A 23678-nucleotide genomic window follows, 5' to 3' on the forward strand; every position below is an offset into this window, starting at 1 on the left:
TTCACAAAAATATGAAAATTATAAACGTAAAATCATTCCTGAATTTCTAGAACTACGAGCAGCGGTCCAGCAAAACGTGTTTATTTGCTCTCCGAGTAGGTACGGTGGGTGGTGATTTGGTCAGAGAGCGAAGCCGACAGACGAAATAACGATGCGTGTCGTGCATTTCTTGGTCTGTCGGCTTCGCTCTCTGCCCGAATAACCACCCACCGTACCTGGACCGCTGCTCGTAGTTCTAGAAATTCAGGAATGATTTTACGTTTATAATTTACATATTTTTGTGAAATCTCACAGCGTGAATTGTAGCACCTCACTAGAATGTAGATTAAATTTGCTTTCCAATGAATATACTCTTGATTAGTCCAAACAAAGTAAATATAAATATTAGATTTTCAGTTGCTTTGAAAAGAAAAGCGAAAGCCGCCATCTTGGATCAATGATGGCTTCAGGTAGCGAAATTCGACTTCTTCTAGTCATTCCTTCCACCCAATACTCATATTGTGTGAATTTCATTTGATTTTCAGTAACTAAAATTATTTTGATGTTCAGCGGAAGCCATCATCTTGAATTTCAACATGGCGTCTGATAGCAAAATTCGACTTCTATTCGTTTGGTCCTTTCACCCATACTGTGGGAGATTCATGCGATGTTCAGTTATAAATAGCATTTTAAGTTCAGTGGAAGCCACTATCTTGGATTTAAAGATGGCGTCTGATAGCGAAAATTGACTTTTAGTTAAGCCCTTTAGCCAATACCCATATTGTGGGAGTTTCATGAGAATTTTAATCATTTACAGCATTTCAAAGTTCAGCAGTAGCCGCCATCTTGGATTTCAAGATAGCGTCGGACAGCGAAATTTGATTTTTTTCCATAATCATAATGTGGGGGTTTCATTTGATTTCCTGTGATTAACACCAAGGATGGAAAAATTCGTTCACCAACATGAACGCTAATGATTCTCAATCACCTCTCCGTTCACGATGGTAGCATCGGCTATGCGAGCGTGAACAGACGATCGCTGATTGGTCGGATTGGTAATCCGAATGAATGAACTTTTAATACGTTCGGGTGAACGAACCGATGGCCGAAACATTCATCGCAGTTAACTGGATCTTTTTTTATTTTCACCACGACGTTCGTTGAATGAATTGATTCGCAAGGGATTGTCTTGGATTAATGATGGCGTCAAGCAACTTTTTTTTCCACCTATATGGGCCCTTATCATATTGTAGAGATATTCATACCACTTCCGGTAATTTTAATTTTTCAAAGATTTTAAATATATTTTATATTTTAACTCAAACCCAACACACATAACATATCAAAAATGTGTTAAAATCGTTATTCCAATTCAAATATGTGCTATTTAACTTAAGCGTGTCCTGTTTTGACATCTTGATCGAGAACTGTCACTAAGTTTTATGGCGGTTTAATAATCAAGCATTGAGTGCTATTATAGAACATGCAAAATACAGCTTGGAGTAAATTTCTAAGTTTCAGTTTTATTCTAGTTCAAACAGAGCATTCATAACCCTTTAGGGTAGGCTTGCCAGATACTTTCAGAAAAAAGCGGGACATTTCACGAAAAAAACGGGACATAGCCGAAAAAAGCGGGACATTGAGGAAAATCTTTAAAAAGCATAATTGTGTAGCCAAACTTATACATTTACCTTCAGCCGAAATTGTTCATAGAATGTTGATTAAGATTTTCTTTTTAACGCTAATTGATTTTGCTCAGTTTTCTTACTTGACTTCTATTTACACGGTTTTTTGACATATCAACTGTTATTTTCCATGGTTCTCGCAAACTAACACGTTATTTGAGAAAAAATATTTCAAGTCGTACATTTAAGCAGCAGATTTGACAGCGTGTAAAAAACCTTTGTTAAATTTGTGTAAAAATTGGTTTCTTTAAATTTGTTTAAAAATTTAAAAAATCAATAAAACTTCCATCTTTCTATATTTTTGATAATTGAGTCGACAAAGGTGGTGTATAATATAAGGCAATTCAACTCAGATTCCGGGCTCTATATTTCTATAATCTATAATTATTTGGAAGCAACTTAAACAATATTTTGGTTTTTGGTTGAACTGGCTGCAGAACAGAACTGAAGAACATTTAACTGTAACGCACTGTACTGTAATGCTAATATCTTTTGAGATATTCAGTATTGTCTTTTGTAAACTATAAAAAATGTTGCTTATTTTGAGAAAAAGACGTATTTGAAAGATTTCCTGTCCAGCCCAGAATTTGAATTGAGAATTAAATTTGATTTTTTATAGTGTTAGTAAATTTTATAAAAGTTCAAGTCCAAGAAAAAAAAGCGGGACATTTTGAGGAAAAAGCGGGACAGCGGGACATTCAACAAAAAGCGGGACATGTCCCGCTTTTGCGGGACGGATGGCAACCCTACTTTAGGGTTATCTTGAATGCTGTTGAGTTGCTGTTTTCTTGAGTTATCAATGAGATCTCAAAATCTATGAGAACATTTTTGAAATGGTAAGAAGTTTTTATTGACCTCTTATGTTTTTGATTTCCATAATTTATTTGTATTTTATAAAAAAATTAACGAATTTTATAGGTACTAAAGTTTTTTTGAAATTTTCAAATAAATTTATCGCACGTCGTAGTCAAACTATTTTAATTTATTGAAATATTTAATAATAAGTTTGTCATTGCTTGTTAACTCTGAAGTTTAGTTTACTGAAAACATGATCTTATTTCAATTTTAATTAGAATAACATAGTTTCTACCCTTTGTCCTGGTCAGAACCCAGTTTTTCAATTGGCAGCGAAAATATATTTAGAGCTTTAAATTTCAAACTATATAATCTGCACTTGAAAGATTATAAACGTTTAACTTTTTTTTAATCTTGAATGGATTATGATTTTTTGATTAATCTATGAAAAATTTTAAAAATGATTACAAGTAGCAAGTTTTAAGCAGAACTTCAATGATTTTGAAGTGCATTCAATATTTACAACAAAACACGGAATTGCATGATTTTGAATATTTCAATAAATTACCGGATTTGGTATTATTATTATTATTACTAGCTAAATTTGAACTTCAAACCCCCTTTCCCCCTTCCATGGACGGGTACTTCGCACGTGCCTGTCTTAGAGTAAGAAAAACTGATGACAAAATTAACAAAAAGAAATGTTTCACGTTGTTATTTTAACAGATTTTAAAGTTATTTTTTTGTTCAGAGAGTCAGCTAGACTCACAGATCAGCAGTTTAAAAAAACAGAACAATATTGTCTAAATCAAAGAAGTGAATAATACTAAACTACCTACATAACTTTATGCTGATAAATTCTCTCAAAGTTCAAATTGTTGCTTGGGTTCGTTCAACAGATACCTAAATGACAATTAAGCGTGCTAAAACTTTCCAATGACCGTTGATCTTACCTTGACGTGGAAGCTAAAGAAAGGCATCTTTTCGTGATCCAGATGGCTGATGGTTTTGATGGCTCCGGTGCTGGAATCGATGTGGAAGAACCGACGCGGAAGCATCTCCAGGATGTCGTAGTGTAGCAACGAGTTCAGTCCCGAATCGGCATCCTTGGCTTTGATGACGAGCGGAAGCGAACTGTTGACCAGGATTTGTGAAAGATTGCTTTGAGGGTGTTCGTTTAGGGTGAGTACTAGGGAGCCAATGGGAGCGGCTTCGGAGACTTCGCCCTTGAAGATCTCCTGCTCGAAGTAGGGAATGTTATCGTTCCGATCCAGCACGTTGATAATGACGACGCAGATGGACGAAGCTGAAGCCATGTTGGTAGCACGGATAGTTAGGTTGTAGAATTTGTTGTTTTCGTAATCGAGAATGTCTTTCGTGGTTATGATTCCAGTCGATGGGTTGATGAAGAACATGTCGTTGATGTTGCCGTTGATGATTTCGAACTGAACCGATGAAGTGCTGCGGGCTTCGATGTGAATTACGAACGTTCCAATTGGAAGGTTTTCGTAGATTTCGGCTGCTGGGTCAACGGAAATGAATCTAGGCGGGGCGTTATCTGCCATACTTATCATTACGTGCACCGGAATTTGCGACGAAAGGGAAGGTTTTCCACCATCAGTGGCTTTCACTTGCAACATGTACTCGGAGAGAGCACTTATGTCAAGATCTTTAGCGACACTTATCACTCCCATGGTTGAGTCTATGTTGAACACGTTCCCAATGTTGCCACTAACGATGGTGTAGGTAATTTTGGCATTCTCCCCGAGGTCCCGATCAATTGCGTAAACTTGCACGACCCTGGTGCCGATGGTGGCCGTTTCGTAGACCTTTCCTTGAACGATTTTGCTTGTAAATTCCGGAGCATGGTCGTTATGGTCGTGTACGGTGATGATGACTTTGGCGTAGTTCCGCTTAGCAGGAGTACCCTGATCCTTCACTATAACAATGAGTACGTGCTCCTCGAGCGCTTCTCTATCCAGCTTTTGCGCGGTTATGATGCTTCCGGTAACGGAATCCACCCGGAACAGCTTGAGGGAAACGGGGTCACGTGCCGCATGAAGCGTGTAAAAGAGCTTCTTATCTTCATCAGCATCGGTCGCGTGCAATTGCAGCACCTCAGTGCCCTCTTCAATGTTCTCGGATATATCGACCCGATACAGCGATTCCGTGAACTCCGGTCTGTGATCGTTTATATCAATTACCGAAACGTACAGCTGCGTGTAAACAACGTGTACCCCATCCGAGATACTTATCGTCAGGTTGTACTCTTTCTGCACTTCCCAGTCCAAATATTTTGCCAGCAGAACATTGCCATTGTCTCGCCCGATGTAAAATTCATTCCGGTCGTCTCCTCCTGTTGGGATTTCGCAATTCGAGAGAAACGAAAACACCCCAGCCCCAGTACACATTCGGTGTAAGGAGAAAGCACATAAAAATCACACGTGGTGGGGAGGGTGGATGTGATTTCCCGGTTCGGAGTTTGTGATTCCAGGTTTGGTTCGATTTGTAAAGCGAAGGTTTAACATGTGTTGAATTGAGCAGACAAAACCGGGGAGAAAAGAAAACAAGAAGTGAAAATTTGTATAAATATTGAATGTTTACAGTTGTTCTTCGGAATCATTGGTTCCGTTTCCCCTGAGCGCCCGAGGGTGTGAAAGTTTTTCGGAAACGAAACATCCTGTAATGTAAGGAAGAAGAACAAATACTCACCAATTATGTCGTACCACAGTTGCTCTCCGTCGTAATCGATGGCTTGTATGAGGGCTACCAGGAAGCCAGGAGTGTCGTTTTCGGTTACCTCCACGTGCTGATCGATCGTCTTCAGGACCGGAGGATTTTCCGATTTGGCCGGAACGTCCACGACGGCAATGCTTACTCGAGCCTGCTGGGAACGTTTGGGGACTCCGTTGTCTTCAGCTTTGACCAGCAAATCGTATTCGGAATCCACCTCGAAGGTTTTGGCGGCATAGATTACACCGGTATCCGGATCGATGCGGAACTTCTTCGCTTTCCCGCGGCCCGATTTTATGGAATAAGTAACACGACCGTTTTCACCAATGTCCTGATCTGTGGCCAAGACCTGTAGAAAGAAAAATTAAAATTTGTTCTGTAATTGAAGCATTCGCCATGGAAAAAAATTATTTTAAATTTGTTTAGTTTATTTAAAAATCATGAAACCGATATCAAAACGAGCCATAATTACCTATTTGAGCGATTGGATAAAATCAAACTGATATTAAAAAAAAAAAAAAAACTGTCCGTCATTTTGTCAGTTGAAGTGAACATAAATATACTAATAACTCAGTTGAGTTTAAGACGTTTTAAACTATAAGAATAAGAATGCTTTAATAGCATCATTCATTTTTCAAAACATGCCAAAATTCTTAGGTAATAAAACTAAAAAACGCAGTATAAACAAGAGTATATTTCAATTTGTTTAAATCTTAGGTCGAAGTTTAGGGGAGATTGGGAATACTTGATCCCCTTTTCTTATTTCAGTCATATCTGTTTAGCAATTCGCCGTCTTTTGCATTTTTTGATAGTGTATTATTTCAAATTCATATGCTTCAAAAGTTAGAACGATACATGAACTTGTAGATGATCTAGAAGCATTTTCGTGAAACTAAAAAAATTGAGATATTTTTAAAGATAGAGGAGACTTGATCCTTAATTCAGGGTGCCCTGACCCTAGGCAAAAATCTTGTTGAATCCGAAGCTTAATGATCCTTTGACTATTTTTGCCATATTAAATCCCATTTCACAGTTTGCTAGTATCAGACTAAGAGAATTCTAAAAGTTTGTCTACTATCCAATATTCATTGCATACTTTAAGGCGCAATATTCTAGTTTTTAGATATATCTTAAATTTTATATATATATATAAATTTTAAAATTTATAAATACAGTATTTGTAGTACTTTTTAACAGATAATTACTGGATAAATATTAGTTATTGAACAGATATAAGTAATTTGATGATAACCAATGATCATGATCCTTCATAAGAAAAAATATACCTTTTTGGACTCTAGCGATCAATCATACCCATAACATATATTTTGGAAAACTTCTTCTTGAGATAACATAAAGTGGCCAGAATTTTTTCAGCAGGTCCAGGGCAAATCCCGGCAATTTTATATATAAACCTGGCAAAATTTGGGCAATTGTTGTCAAAATTGACGACCCAAAATCCGATCAATATCCGAGCAAATTTGGTCAAAACCCAAAAATTACTCAACAAAAATCAGAAGAAAAAATTCAAAAATATTTTTTTTTAATCAAAATTTGTCGACAGATTTTAAATCGTAACTAAGGGTTCAAAAATCATAAAATTATTTTTGTAAAACCTACTCAAAAATTTCGTTTTTGACGCATATATAGAAAATTCTAACAACACAATTAGATTTTTTTTTGTTTGATGTGACAAATAAAGTGAATAAATCCGGGCACAATCCGGGCTTTTTTCAATGAAATCAAGGCACCTAGACCGGGCTGGACTATTCCCAAATTTTGTATTAAATATCCTGGCAAACATGGATAAAACCAGGCAATCTGGCAACCTTGTTTTGTTCTATATGGCATATTTTCCTGTTTCGAGCTATAGCCAAAGAATCAAGTATCCCCAGGGATCAAGTATACTCATTCTACCCTACTTATTACGAACGAAATTCGATTCATACACATTACAGTGTATTGGAGACATAGTCTTATAACAATTCAAATCAAATACCTACATGATAAAGCAACTGTTTTATCAGGACATACACTGTTAGCTCCTCCAAAATTGAAAAATTCGGAAGAGCTATTCGAAATTGTTTCGAAAAAACAATATGTAGATAAATGGAAATACAGATAAAAAAAGTCAGTTTCTAGACCGTTTCTTATATTTGACACAGATACATACTCTCAGGGTAAATCTTAATACAGACCCCGTTCGTTTTTGGCAACATTCGATTTTGGCTACATCCGATTTAGGCAACATCAAATTTTAGCACATGAGCCAAAATCGAACGGTTTTAAGAAAGAACATAACCTTATTATTATCGCTATAACACTACCCATATAACTTAGACAAGCACCATAAATATGTTTTAACGTTCTTCAATGGTGATTAAATACAACAACAAAAATTTTAAAAAAAAAGTATTAAAAAAAACTAAGAATCATATCCATAAGACTAAAAATATAAATGATGAAGAATACCATAAATAGCAAATAATAGTAAAAAACAAACATTATGAACAAACCGAGAAAAGTACTTCTTAAATGCATTAAAAACATTATCAAAAATGTAAAAAATTACTAGAAATGATCGGGAATTGTCTTTAAACCACGTTGATGATAAAAAAAAATTTCTTATAATAAGTGAAAAAAAATTGAGAAAATACCGTTCGATTTTATCAACATTCGATTTTGGCAACACAAAATGTATGGAGGTGTTGCCAAAATGCCGAACGGGGTCTGTTCAAATTTCATAAGACACCTTAGTCTTATGAATCTCTATTTTGCGTCCAAAAAATTTTTTTTCCATAAGAATCTTATGAACTATTTTTAATATTCATAGGAATTTCTTATGAACAATAGGAGAAGCGGCGTTGTGAAAAATAATAAACACATTCTTTCGATAAGTAATTTTTCCATCGTCATACCAAGCTTTATAAAATATCAAAGATTCTATTTGCTTTTTAATTTCGTTCAATTTTTCGTTTTGTACAGAACTGGAAAAAAATTAACAAAAAAACTTATTTAAATTTATTCCCCGAATTCAAAATTAGTTGGGGTCTTCGGGGAAGTTGACCATTGCATTTAAACCTTTATTTTCAAAATCTTTAAAATGTTCAAAATTTGCCAAAAAAAAACACATGTTTATTTGTTGGCTGTTGGTTCTGTCTTGCAATTGCTTTTAAAGATATAAAAAAAACCTTTTTTCATAAGAGCAAGTTCACTAGTGTTGGGAAAAAACGGTAGAAATTTTGACATTTTGAAAATTTTACCATGCAAAAATGTTTTCAAGATCTTGGGGCGTTGTTTCTTTTTTTTTTTTTTTGTTTTGTTTCGATTCTAGTCGTTTTACCATCTTTATGGCATTCGTGACTTTATCAACGTTACAGTTGGCGGATCGTTATTGAAAAACTTATCCGGTACAACTGTGTTCGATATTTACTCTTGGGCTCGAACTCGCGGACATCGGCTCAGGAGACAACAGACTTGCCAACTGAGCTATATCACAAGCCCATGGGGCGTTGTTTCTATTTCAGCCGTATGTGATAGAAATATTGCTATTCTTGCATCACAGCATGCGAAAATACCACACATGTTGTAAAAAAAACTTGAAGGCCACGGATCTTGAAAATGTTTTTGCATGGCAAAATTTTCAAAATGTGCTGTAAGTGTCAAAATTTCTACCACTTTCTTCCAACAGCAGTGAACTTGCTCTAAGTGATCTTGAAAGTTAGAGCTGATAGAAAAAAAACGTTTTGCCTTTTTTAAATCAGCAGCCTCAAATTAGTCCATATTTGCTTTTAAATTGTGCACTCCCGGCAAATGTGAATTTTGGTGCCTTGTGGATCATTCCAAAACCCATAGAAATTTACATTTTTTTTCAAGCAAACGGAATGAAACGTCTTTGAAAGAAAATTTACAAAAAAAAAAGACAAACAACTTTAAAGTATTTCCAAAGGTCAGAGGATTGGATAAAAAAATCTCTTCCACTTATAAAGTAATTTTTTCAAGAATTTTTTTTGTATAAAAATATCAAAAAAGCACCGTGCTCCTCACATTCGGAACATTCGGAATATTTTTACCTGTAAACATTTTCTTTGATTTATGATTTGGAATGAGAATATTAACATTTTTTAAAGATTTTATTACTTTTTGTATAACGTAACAGAAAATCCTTCTATAGTTTTCAGTAGTTGTTTGCCTTGGTGATGACACTTAAAACCAATAAAAATGAATTCTTTTGTGGTATTGACTTTCTTTTCTGAAATCGGCACTGCAGTCTATTTTCGAAATGATGATTATTTTATTTCATCCAACGTTCGAGACTAGGTTGGTCTCATCCTCAGGGAGAAAAATATAGTCATCTTTATCTGGCTTTTGTGAAGACTAATGTCTGGCCCAGTTGTAGATTTTCCTGCTCGAACAATATTTGAAAATAATGATTAATTTAAAACTATCTCACAGAACTTTTCAACGGTGATTTTGAAAGACTGAACAAACGGCTTTTTCAAAATGAAGTTCGAAACGTTGGATGAAATAAAATAATCATCATTTCGAAAATAGACTGCAGTGCCGATTTCAGAAAAGAAAGTCGATACCACATCAACAAAAACCAGTCGAAATCTGAACAACATAAAACAATAAATTCTTTTTTCATTAACATTCAATCCTTGTAAGCTTTTGTATTATGAATATTTTAACAGATTACGGACTGTTTTCGTAATATTTTTGTCAAATTTTGTTTAGTGAACCTTAACAAAATTCATTGAAAAAAAGTAGTTCGGATTCGTTACTATAAAATTTTAACTGCTTTTTCAGTTTTTTACAAAAAGATATCGATCGCTCTCAATTTACGTAGAGCATAATAGCATTTTTTTAAGATCTTCCTATAAATTATTTTTTAAATAAAAACACACGTTTTCTGAGTCTGTAAATATATTTGGAAACTTAGATTTTTTTTTCTTGATTTCTTTTATAATATTTTTGAAATAATAATGTGAAACGCATCTTTTTCAGCTTTTCGAATTCAAAGTTTTCGCATTGAAAAATTATATAAAATCTTGGTTCTAGGAAAAGAGTAAAAGAATAGTTAAATTTTATCCTGAATTTTGTTAGTTTTTCTCATACATTTTCAAATTATGGCTTTAGGAATATGTTTTTTATTTTTTCAACGTTGTTTCAATAATTAGATTTTCATGGTCGTATTTTGTTTTAAGCACTCTCTTTTTTCAAAACGAACACAAACACATTTAGAATCTCGATGCATCTTGATGTTTCCTCTACGAGAATCCACTAACTTAACACTAAGCGTACTTCTTTCAAGGATATGATGGCTAGCATAAGCTTGCCAGATTGCCCGGATTTATTCGGGTTTGCCCGGATATTCGATGCAAAATTTCGAGAAAGTCCGGTCCTGCCCGGTTGCCCGGATATCGTAAAAAAAGTCCGGATATTACCCGGATTTTTTCTCAATTTTCACAAAGAAACCAAAAAAAAAATCAAAGTTTTTGAGTAAGTTTCAGCAAAATCGATTAACGGTATGGAAATTTTCAACGGTTGTTTTAAATAATTTCGCTGATTTACTTTTATAAACCTTTAAATATTTAAATGTTCCAAAAACTTTTTAGAAGTCTGCATACATTAATAAATTATTAATTTAATTTTTTTTGCATTTTTTCTTTGCTTTTTTTATATAATAACACGTAAATTTTGCTCTGTTTTTGCCCGGTTTTTGGATTTGAAAAATTGAAATCCATGCCCGGATTTTGCCAGGTTTTTCTGAAAAAAATGCCTGGAATTGCTAGGCCCGGATGGGACTGAAAAAAATTTTGGCAACCTTAGGCTAGCATCTTACAAATGCTCCAACTGCATAGTGAAAATATCGTATGTAATGTCTTCGGAAGTCAAATTTAATAGGATGTGATAGAAAGTTCGCCATGTTTGTAAATTTTAAAATTATGTTGCTCTCGCGTGGGCTTCAACTGAGAAAATCATCATCATGTTCTCTCTGCAACCAGCAGTGCATCCAGTTGGCTAAAAGTCAGATAGGAATTGAGTAATATTAACCGATGAGAGAACTAGAAAATATTGTCGCTGGCATCAATTTGAAGGCTATGAGAGCAAAATCTTTCGCTCTTTTGCATTCTTCCGATAGGTACGAATAAGGTGTCGAATAGCGCCCATTTAGTGTAATTTTCGTCGCTTTAGAATGAAAACATTTTTATGTAGGTGCATATATCGCCTCCACTTTGCTAGGTAAATGCTGTTTTTTTTTTCAAATTTCCTACGATTATTCTATAATGTATACCAAAAACAGCAAAAGAATATAGCTACAAAAATGCTTGCTGGTCCGTGACTGGGATTCGATCTCATGACTCATGGCTTAGCTGACTTGAAGGTTATCCTCTACGTCACGGGCGGTGGTTTTTTATTGTTTTGGATATTGGTTCGTATTTTCTTGAGACTAAAATTTTTATTTTCCAAGCATTTATTTTAAAATGTTATGGAATCAAAACCTGTTTTTGGCTTCTGATACTGAGTGTTGTATCCAATTATGCATTTAAGTTCTACAAACATAACCTTTTTATATTCTAAATTTTGTTTAATTTTAAAGCTTCTAAGCATGTTGAAATGAAGAGAAATTATTCCTAATTTTTTCGTACCTTAATTTTCCAATTTTTTCTTTTCAATGATGAAATTTCCATGGTACCACAGATTGATACCATTCTATTTTCAAAATAACTGAATACATTCTTAACATTTTAATTTAGAAAAATCTTTTTAAGCAATTTGCACAAATAAGGTACACATAAAAGACGTTTTCGGGGTGTTACTATTATTACGTAATGGAATATTTCATAGTTATCTGTTTAGTTGTTTGGAGTATTTGGAAATTTGTACAGTCAAATCGTTGAATATAATTAATTTTAAGTTAAATTACATTCTCTAATATGACTGTTTATATTATTCGGGCCGGTCAAACCCGGATTATTTTATCAAAATCTCTACAATATCCGAACATTTGATTTCAAAATATCGTATTTTAAGCTTCCAGACACAGATCACGATTATTTTATATAATCAGAGTTTTTTGTTTCCAAATAAAGTTAATTGAAGCTTTTTTCAAAAATATCCGGAAAAATTCGAGCAATCTGGCAAGCTTGGGATAGATCAGCTTCAAAAATGTTAAACTTGCCTTGTTTGTTTGTTGTTAAATTATATAGACTTTAAACTTAAAATTGCCTTGATTCTTGAGCAAAAATGACTATTGTTGTAATATGCTCGTTTCCGGATAATAGCGTGTATTCCACAAAGAAGGTTAAAAATCACATTGAATATCCATTTTAACGTGAAGAGTATCTACATTGAAAACGAAAATGGGGGGCCAAAAATGAATTATCGAAACCCACATAAAAATTTTCGAAATAATCTATTCGTTGTGTTTTTCTTCGCGTGAAGACGAACACGACAAAAAAAAATTGCATTCAAATCAGATGAACCCAGCAAGCGTTCATTCTATTTTTATATTATGAGATTAGTCAAAAAAATACATCCTTTTTCAAAAAAATTTGAAACATATTAGATTCTTCAATATCTAAAACATCCAAGCATTTTATCAAAAGTTGTAGAAATGTTGGGTTCTTCATGTATAGTTCTCAATTACAGTTGAAAATTTAACTAATATTTTTGACAAGCGATTAAAATCTTGCCAAAATGTAGGGGAGAGTGGGGTATCATGGGCCCCTTTTTTTCTTTGTTTCATAACTTGATTGCTGTAAAAGATAAAAAGAAAAAAAATAATGGAAATGTTTTCTACATTATTAAGATATAATTAGGCATTTTTTTATATAATTTTTTAAATAAACTAATTTTCCGAGTTTTGACTTGTTTAAAAAAAGTTTTTTTTTAGACTTTGAAAAACTTTGGGGAAACTTAGGCCACCAATTCGAAATTGACTAGATAACGTGCAATGTTTATGAGATGACCCAAAATTGAAATTTCATAATTCATTCAGTTATTTTAAAGCGATGTCAGATGAGAAAATAAAAAAGAGAGTGTGTACGGTACGTTTCAGCATTTTCGTCTCTATCGCATTAGAAAAGATGGACAAAACATTTTTTATAATTCTTCATTTTACATAAGAAAACTTTACAGATAGTAATAACGTATTTTAAGTTCTGAATATGTATAAAAACGCCAAAATATAAGTGGCCCAAAATACCTCACAAAATGTTGCCCACGATTCCTCACAAGCAATGATTTGCGAATAGGTTGCGTTTGTGTGACTTATTGATGTTTCATCGGAAATTTCTTTTCCACGTAAAAAAACTAGACTAAACTAAGATCATAAACGTATAAGTATATTTTTGATATGAACTTTAGGAGTTCCATGGATGCAATTTTGCAGGAGCTTGTTTCATTATGTGAGTAAATTTTTCTAGGCTTGTTAAAAAAAAAATCATATGATACGTACATAAGTCAACAACTTATAAAAAAACATGCTTACGCAAAGCAAAAACGATGACAGTTGGATGGAGATTTTTATCTCAACACACAGCTGAGATATTTAGAGTGGCCCACGTTACCCCACTCTCCCCTATTATTTTCTTCGAAAAAAAAAAGATTTCCTGGCATCAAACATAAGTCAATAAAATAATAAAATCTTCAACAAACGAACGCATAAGCGCAGGCGCGCTGAGCAATACTCTTAGAAATTAATTTGAAATTGCAAACAGTGAGCTTACATTGCACAGTGGTGCAGAACATCAATCTAGCTGTACGAAATTAATAGCGCCCAGGGATGAAGAGGTAGACATTTGATGTCTTCAGCAACATTGTTCAGTTTTACAAGGAGCATATTCTAGTATTAAAATTTTTGCCGAGGGGTCCACCGATAGTGAGATAAAAATGCTAACTTTTTTGTTTTTCAAATTAGGGCTTTGATGTCTTCGACAAAGTTGTTTATCTGATCAAAATACATAAGTTTGTTGAATATGTCAAAGTCCCATCACATCACCCTCAGGAGTTACAGTCAAAGTAAAAAAAATCTATTGAAAAAACAGTTTTTTGAAACTGACACGTTGTAGGTTGGATAAAATTGTTCGCTGTCTTTGAAACAAAGTTGTAACAAGCCACAATATACATTTGTCTCATACATTATGATGGGTTTAGAAGTTGCTGAAGCTCTATAGAAAGCATTTAGTGTATTTTATTGGTAATTTTGGAAGGCTCGTCCATCGAAAAGTGCACATTTTCGCAACACCCCCTTTTTTGTGATTATTTTTGATGATAAGCGGAACAATTTCCATTAAAAATTAGTGCGGAAATCGGTGGAACTAGTAGAGATTTGAATGATTGAAAATAGACATTTTATGAAAAAGTTATCTTTTTTACTTATAGAAAAAAACGTTAAAACATGAAATTGATAAATAAAGTGTTGCAGTTTTCTTTATATAGTTGGTTTGATTAAAAGACTTTGAAATTGGATTTTTTAAACCATTTAAAACTAAAAAAAACAAATGGAACTTATCTGTAAAATTTGGTAGAGCACTAAATTAGTATTTGGTATTATTTAAATGAATAATAGAATTTTGTCATTACAATATAACTACTTCAACTGGTTACAAGTAACTGTATCCAAGTAACCAATCTTACTAGCAATTCGCTTTTGTCGTTTCGTTGAGTCATAAATTTGAATAGAATTTAAATGCTTTTTAATAAAACAAAATATATTAAAGAAAACTGCAACACTTTATTAATCAATGAAATGTTTTAACGTTTTTTTTATAAGTAAAATAGGTAACTTTTTCATAAAATGCGTATTTCCAATAATTCAAATCTCTACTAGTTCCACCGATTTCCGCACTAATTTCTAATAAAAATGGTTCGGCCTATCATCAAAAATAATCACAAAAAAGGGGGTGTTGCGAAAATGTGCACTTTTTGATGGACGAGCCTTCCAAAATTGCCAATAAAATACACTAAATGCTTTCTATAGAGCTTCAGCAACTTCTAAACCCATCATAATGTATGAGACAAATGTAGATCGTGGCTTGTTACAACTTTGTTTCAAAGACAGCGAACAATTTTATCCAACCTACAACGTGTCAGTTTCAAAAAACTGTTTTTTCAATAGATTTTTTTTACTTTGACTGTAACTCCTGAGGGTGATGTGATGGGACTTTGACATATTCAACAAACTTATGTATTTTGATCAGATAAACAACTTTGTCGAAGACATCAAAGCCCTAATTTGAAAAACAAAAAAGTTAGCATTTTTATCTCACTATCGGTGGACCCCTCGGCAAAAACTTTAATACTAGAATATGCTCCTTGTAAAACTGAACAATGTTGCTGAAGACATCAAATGTCTACCTCTTCATCCCTGGGCGCTATTAATTTCGTACAGCTAGATTGATGTTCTGCACCACTGTGCATTGTAATCCTGTATTATTACGGTTTTTTTTATCTTTCCGAGCTATTTTATCTAAAATCAGGCAAAATCCGGGCATTCGATTTCAAAATTTTCAACTCAAAACCGAGCAATATCCGATCAAATTTGGTCAAAGCCCAGTCAACGAAAACCAAGAACAAAAACACTTTAAAATTAGTTTTTCATTCAAAACACATCGGAAATTTCAAAACCGGTCATGATTATTTTGATAAAAGTCACTCAAGAACTCTAGGGCTTTTGATATAGCTCAGTTGGTTAGTCAGTTGCCTCCTGAGCCGATGTCCGCAAGTTCGAGCCCAAGACCGGATAAGATTTCAGTGACTGTCCGCCAGCTACATCGTTGAAAAAAGTCGCGATAATTCCTAAAACTGTGTTGATGTGCCGGCTTTTCTCAATATTAAATGTTCCTGATTTTGACCTTAAACTTGTATCTAGAGTTCGTTTAATTTAACGTAGAATTTTTAGAAATCGAAACTGATATGGGTTACGCACATCATTCAAAAATCCTTCAAGTTTCAATTTCAAGTTTTTGATAAACAGACATTTCTTTGATTAAAAGTTACTATTTTTATAGCTAGTTGGAAACCACTCTTTCGAAATCAGTGGGTTTGTACTTCATATCTGTTTGATATGCTCGAAAAAACATTGTAATCTTGTGCTTCACAAAATACGTATATTTACTTAAGATTGCTGCAGTAATAATTCTTCCTTCCGTTTATTACTTCCCAAAATTTGCACAGCTCGCAACGAATGTTGCAAAGGACTGGCAACAACAAAATTGGTCCCAATTTTCGGTATCTGCACTTGCGATCTTCCTTTTTTTTTTTTTTTTTTTTTTTTTCTGAGCAGGGAAAAGCCCGCGGGAGTTGAACTACTTTCAAGTTCATGCTCCCGTAGGCATAAAACCTCCTCTTCATTCTTTATTTTTTTTTTTACATAAGTTTTTTTCCAAGCACTGGGTTTACAAAGGTATTTCATTAATTCATTAATTTGTGCACTCATTCACAATATTTAAAAGTTCATTATGATTTTTGGGAGTTGTAATGTTGGCGTTGGTGTATTTATTGACGGTTTTGATATCGACGATAGGGCGGTTGGTGGTGGCGGTTGGTGGTGGCGGTTGGTGGTGGCGGTTTGTGGCGGCGGTTGGCGGTGGTCGGTGGCCGGTGGTGGTGGTGGTTGGCGGAAATGAGAAAAATTAGATGTTGCAGCGTATTAGAATGTAGGTTTAAATTCGTTTAAGCGTGGGGGTGGAATTTTGTGCACTGGTGGGTGGGTGAATCGTGGTGGAGGGGTAAAAGGATGAAGAGGATGTATGGGGCGGATTGCACTCCCAGTGAGAATAATCTCTTTGAAGGGAGTAGGGGAACATGCCCTATTATGCGCCACCTAAGCGAATCGCTGATTTTCTATGTATTCCACGAACAAATTGTGTTCAAAATGGGTGTAATCGTCGAATAAAATTGTTTTCTACAAATGCCTATGATTTTTTGGTACTGAAATGGCTATAGTTGCTTCAAAAACTTGATTTTTAAAAACCTTATTCAAAACCACAGAACAAAACTGTGTTGCAAATACGCGCCGCTGTGTATTCAATACGCGCCTAGCAGCCGAACACACCCGAAAGCAGCCGAAGACCGAAAACACACCAATACTTACATACACTTTGACTGAAAAGAAAATCAAAATGGACTAATCAAAATTAAAAAAAAAAATAAAAGTAGATTTTTTGGGCTGAATTAACGCTCAAAATATGGTTTAAGACTTTTTGTTCATTTTCAATGACAATTGGCCTTTTTGAAAAATTAATGCTTTTTTCAGCCTACTACGATTGGCGCGTTATAACGAGCGCATGGGCCGTGATAGAACATACCAATAAAAAGCATACCTTAGTGAGTTCGGTATGATTTTTTAGCATTAAATCATAGTTTAGATTCTCCTCTATCGACGTGTCAGAAAATATTGTCTTATTCGTTTTTCTCCGCTTGGTGACACCTTATAGAAAATGTTTTAAAATTTAGATCGAAATGAAGAAAAACCTAAATTGTGAAATTATCACGACAGAGAAGCAATTAAAGGAAAAATTCATACTTGCCATGACCAATTACAGTATTTAGAACAAATTGATAATATTTTGCAGGCTTAAAATGTATCAGATTCTTTAAAACAAGGGTGGCGCGTATTAGCCACATGGGGCGTTATATGAACTTTTCCCCTACAAGTCAGCTGTCATATCTTGGAATCGTTGATCGGCTCAAAGCTGACCGTTACGATGCTTCAATTCAAGAAGGTTTCCAATTTCGCTCTCAGATGTTTTTTCAATAATTTTTTGAACTTTTCGTTCGTTTTCACCAATTTTATATGTGGGGGAAGTACGTTGTAACGAGTTATACCGTAATAATGAAACGCATTTTTGGCTAACTCTGTCGTTGGACGTTTCGTTCTAAGAGTAGTTTGGTTTCTCAGTCGATACCTATGGTTTGGTCGACTATAAGATTGGTTGTGGTGGGCTTGAGGATTATTCAGATGGTTGTGGATTATTGTAAGTGCTTGATGTTCTCTCATAGCCTTGATTGGTAAGATAGAGATATCGGCTTCATTATACAACTGAAGCGAGGGATACAGCCTTGGACGCTTGTAAACCGCTTTTAGGCAGCGATTTTGGGCACGTTGTAGTTTTTTCAGATTGACCTCCGATGTCGCCCCCCATATGAACATCAGGTACTGCATCTTTGATTGGATGAAGGCATGATACATCAACAAAAGTTGTCTCGAAGGGACAAAACTCTTCATCTTCCACAGCAGTCCACACGCAGAATTGATATCCTTCAATAACGTTTCTACATGGTTGGTCCATTTTAATGTGGAATCAATGGTTAGGCCGAGATACCGGAAGTGAGAAACTTTCTCAATTTGTGTATTATCAATCATGAGGTCATCATGTGGCGGATTATTCGTTCGAGCAGAATGTAAAATCATATATTTAGATTTTGAAACGTTGAGTGACAGTAAGTTTTCATCAAAGTATTTCTTGAGAATAACCATGTCATTGGACATCTTACGAACGATCGTGTTGGCATCAACATCTTCATAGCATAGAGATGTATCATCCGCGAACAATCTTGGTTTCCCGAGAAGTGGTAATTCAGGTAGATCGTTTATGTACACAAGAAATAGCAAGGGACCTAGATTGCTGCCTTGAGGTACACCTACTTTCAGAGGGCGATAGCTACTGTTTACTCCATTCACCACGACGTACTGATCCCTTTCATCTAGAAAGCTTTTGATGAGCTGGTGTACTCGTCCACGTATTCCGTAATAAAACAATTTTTCGAGAAGAATGGTATGGTCTATCGTGTCGAAAGCTTTCTTCAGATCCAAAAATAGTAGCCCGACTTGTTTTTTTGAGTTGATCGCATCATATACGCTTGTGAACAATTCTCCAGTAGCGGTTGCCGTACTTGATCCTGAACGAAAGCCAAATTGGCTCTCGTACAAGATATTTTTTGAACGAAAGAAGCTGGTTATCCGACATACCAACATTTGCTCCAATATTTTACTGATAACAGATAATATGGAAATGGGTCTATAGTTGTTGACATCAGTTTTTGAGCCTCCTTTGTGAATTGGTATAACTCTTGCAGTTTTCAAGCATGAAGGATATTTTCCATTTTCCAAACTTTCATTAAAGACGTCTCGAATAAGCTCAGAGAAGATTTGATGGTGGTGCTTGATGAAGTTTGCTTGTAGGCCGTCTGGTCCAGCGCTTTTATTTTGGTCAAGGTTTTTTATTTTTAGGATAACTTCTTGCTTAGTGGCAGGCTCCATAAAAATCGAATCAGGGATAGGTGTTAGTGTGTTGAATCTGTTCACATCTCGATTACTGGGGATGGTGGAAGCAAGCTGAGGCCCGATGTTGCTGAAGAAGTTGTTGAACTTATTTGCAACTACTGTTCCTTCACTAACGATTTTTCCGTCGATTTCGATCTTGATGGTTGGCTCTAGTTGTTTACTTTTACCAGCTAGGAAATTTAACGTTTTCCACATATTCTTACTATCTGATCTTTGGAATAGTTTACTATAGTATTCCTGCTTAGTTTGCTGCTTGAGTTGCTGAAGTTTTTTAGATACGTGAGCAAGCGTGTCTCGTGCTTGGATATCATCAGGGTTTCTTTTACATTTGGCAAGTAAATTATCTTTAATTTTGATCCATTTCCAAATATCGAAAGTCATCCATGGGCATTGACCTTTAATTTTTGCGGTTATTTGAACTTTTTTAGAGCATTCCTTTTTGAGTTTTTCATAAATTTCGATGGCGCTACTTAGGCGAGTTTCTGCCGAAGTTTGTGGTAATTCCGTTATTGCAATATTAAACCGCTCATTCAATAAGGTATGATTTGTTATAACCTTTTCTAATTCCCTTACAGAAAGGGCTTTTCGTAGGGTTACCGCGGAAATTATGAGGCAGTGGTCGCTGATATCGCTAAAAATTGTATTATTGATTATCTTTGATTCTAAGGCCTCCGAACAAATAACATGGTCTAAGATATTTCCACTAGCAGGTCTTGTTATATGAGAATTAGTTGGTTGAAAGTTATAGCCTTTTAGAAGGTCTAAAAATTCTACCGTCTGGTGGTTATTGGATTTATTCAAGGGAATGTTGATGTCTCCAACTATGATTGAAGATGATCCTGGACTTGAACTGGCAAGAATAGCTTCCAAATCAGAGTAAAAATCCGCAAAAATGTAATTTGGTGGTCTATAAATCGCATGGATGTTAAAATGTTGTCCTCTTGACTTTAGACGCACATGAATGTGATGATATCCATTCACGTGTCTGTTTGCTACCTCATCACAATCAAAAGTGGCTTTAACAAATATAGCAAGGCCTCCTCCATTGCTGTTTTCCCGGCAAGAAAACATTCCTTTGTAGCCAGATATTTGTATCAAATCGGTTTGTGCTGCTTTCACCCACGTTTCTCCCAAAACTATAACATCTAGATCCATAGAAATACGTTCCTTCCATGCAACACTGAAGGTAGTAATACTCCGACTTTATTATTTGCAGTTCATGAAAGGGCGCAGCGAAAAAGTTGCTGTCGAAAGAAGTACACTCGAGACAAACAATAAAGTTCGTACGAATGAATGTTTGAATGAATGAATGTAGGTGTGTATGTATGAAAGTGTGCGCAACCGAGTGGATTCCATCACATCATAAAATTTACGATTCCGTTTGAACTTCATAATATTCACGACTGCAGAAGTACTTTTCCAGTTTCCAGTTTCCGCTTTTATTTTCGGAAAAGCACGTGTTAAACTGCATAAGGTGTCACCCAATAACAGTGAGCTCACTCGACGGCAAGCGACTTTGTGAATTTGAGTTTTGCCGAGCGAGTGAAAGGGAGGAGTGTTTTATTTTTGTTTGTTTTTTTTTTCTTCCTACGAAGTCACAGCTTATGTTTCGATTTATTTATTTTTTCTTTTGATCGGAGTGATTGTCACTGTTTATCAGTAATGAATGTTTTATTAGAAGTACCATATGCAAACTCATAAAGTTTTTTTGAACCATTTTCCTCACACACATCCGAACGTTTAGGAGATTGATGAAGTGGTTAAATCATTTATCTTTTATTTTTAAATTAAAAACCGATTGTTTAACAGAAGGATCACAAATGTAAACAAACATAAGCTCTGTTTATCTGACTTATTCCTTTGAAAGCAAAAATTTTCAAAGGTAAACAAATATCTAAATTCTAAACAAAACGTGAGAAAAAATTATCAATAGACCCATTCTAGCGTTAATGGTGTTTGCAGCTACTGATTCGTTTTTCAATTAGCTGCTAGATTTTCACTATGTATAATTAAGCGATTACCCGATGCAAATGATCAAATCCACTGCAAATGCAAATGATTGTGGCGTTTGAATAACAAACAAACAAACGATGCCATTATGAAAAACTTACATAATTATCTAAATTGAATCTCCACCCGGCAGCTCTCTGTTTAAAAAACTACGGCCAACATTCACACAACGAAACTCGTTTATCTACACATTTATTCCATCAAAATGCAGATTCGATCAATTATTTATTCCGATCACTTTTGACACAGTCTGTGGGTGCAGGTTGCAGGAACAAAGTATTCTCGATTCATCAGCAAGAAACGAATGGCCAACCTCTCGCTTTCCATTCATTCATCCCCCCGGTCTTTTTCTCGACCCTTCAGCAGCAGGAAAATGAAGCCCTGCCCGGATGCTCTCATTTGCTCCAATGCAAATTCTATGCATTTATCAAAACAAAATTTGAATATTTAATAACAATATTTCAGCCCGGACCATCAAGGAGTTTATCTTGGCAGCCGGAAGCCACACTGTGGTGCTGCTTGTAGATAGTTTTTCTTTCGGTTTCCTGGCTCCGGTTCCCTTTTTTTCCTCCCAACCCCACGGGTTGCCTAGCTTCTGGATGCGGTACAAAAGTGCACTCTTTTCCAGAGAGACAGATAAGATCGTACTTTAGGAGGTATACATCAGAGGCGAATGGTTGCGAAAGCTATTCCGGTGATGTGCACGGAAAGCTTATAAGTGAGCTACTGACTTTGAATCGAAGCTGTTCAATGATTTGAATTCTACAAATCGAACGTTTTGCAATTGCAGATGGAAGGGAAGCCCGTCATTTGATACATATTGAAATATGAGAACAACTTTTCAAGGCAAGAAAAAAAAAATCAACTGAAAAAAATGCATAAAAGTATTGAGTAGTATAAGTAAAAATGATAAAATTTTCTAAAGTCTCTGAATTCTATGAAAAATGCTTTTTTAAAAGCGTACTGTTCTAGATTGCGTTAGTGTTGGCTAAGTGTTTACTCGATATTTGGTGAGATTTTAAAATTTTAAAAAGTAGAGTACTATATTAAATCGATGGATGACCTAATGGGTGGCCAAACCCGCGGGCCACATGTGGCCAGAGGCGTGCGCGCAGTCAAGTTTTTGTGGCCCGCGAAGCTCCTTTTGGAAAAGCCATGGTCTAAGAATTTGTCGTTTTTCTTGGTCTGCGTATATCAATTGGATTATTATATCTGAATTAACAATAACTAAATTCAAAACAGAGATCTGAATATCTCTTCGAAGGGATAATAGTGTTTGAAAACTGATTTCGAGAAAACATGCATGCCTTTAAATGTATGTTTTTGGCAATTAAAATTACAATTTTCAAATTAACAAAACTGTACGGTATTTGACACATTACACTAGTTTACAGCATTTTTGAACTTAGTAAACTGAAAGTCATTTTCATGTAAAATCGGGCGCTAGATCCAAAAATGAAATTCAAAAAGATCTCAGTAGAACCGTTTTTGAGTTATGCTCCAAATATGAAATTTTGGAAAAAATAAAAAAAGTTCTTTTACTTAGATTAAAATATTTCGGACGGCATAACAGTAATTTAAAATTCCTCTTTTGCATATTGAATATGAATAAATTTTCTATCGATCATCTGAACACTGTTTTTACGTATGATCAATAGTACTGTTGATATTTGTGACTTTATGATAGAAAAAATTATAAAAAACACACTTTTTAGAGAAAATTTTGTTTCAGTGAAAGTTTTAGACGCAATGGTAACATTTAAAAAATCTGATTCTCTTCTGCGCTTAAATTTCAATTTAAAACAAAGATTTCAAGTGGTTATTTATCAAAATCGGTTGAAAATTTTAGAAGTTATGGCTACTTCACCATAACAGTATTTTTTTGTAGTTTTTAATAATTTAATGAACCGCAGTACCCTTATCATAGTATAGGAAAAATGAAACATAATAAATCTCACTCGCATCAAGTCAAAATTATTTATTAGCTTACCAAAAGGTCACATGCCCTATGGAAGATCTGACCATAGGGAGGGGTTGCTTGAGTCTCAAAAGTGAATAAAATTTTAAGTTATTTTGCCCGGGAGGAACGAAAAATACTGGTTTTTCAACAATAACTTTTTTTTTATCACTACCCGATTGTTTTTTTTTTTTTTGGTTGTTCTCCTTAAAGCCTAAGTTGA

The 23678-nt window shown here is 34.7% G+C and overlaps 1 protein-coding gene across 4 annotated transcripts in view; it reads right to left on the reverse strand.

Annotated features, from left to right (window-relative positions):
• Positions 1-23678, reverse strand: part of LOC129745917 (fat-like cadherin-related tumor suppressor homolog) — a 740130-nt gene that overhangs the window by 114868 nt on the left and 601584 nt on the right. For all 4 annotated transcript variants that reach the window (XM_055739309.1, XM_055739308.1, XM_055739307.1 and 1 more), the window contains 2 exons: positions 5172-5541; positions 3413-4815 (listed from right to left, as the gene is read on the reverse strand). In XM_055739309.1, coding sequence (XP_055595284.1) covers positions 3413-4815; positions 5172-5541 — 1773 coding nt within the window. The remainder of the gene's footprint in view (positions 1-3412; positions 4816-5171; positions 5542-23678) is intronic.

Source organism: Uranotaenia lowii, chromosome 2, assembly GCF_029784155.1.
Source record: "Uranotaenia lowii strain MFRU-FL chromosome 2, ASM2978415v1, whole genome shotgun sequence".
Lineage (NCBI taxonomy): Eukaryota > Metazoa > Arthropoda > Insecta > Diptera > Culicidae > Uranotaenia > Uranotaenia lowii.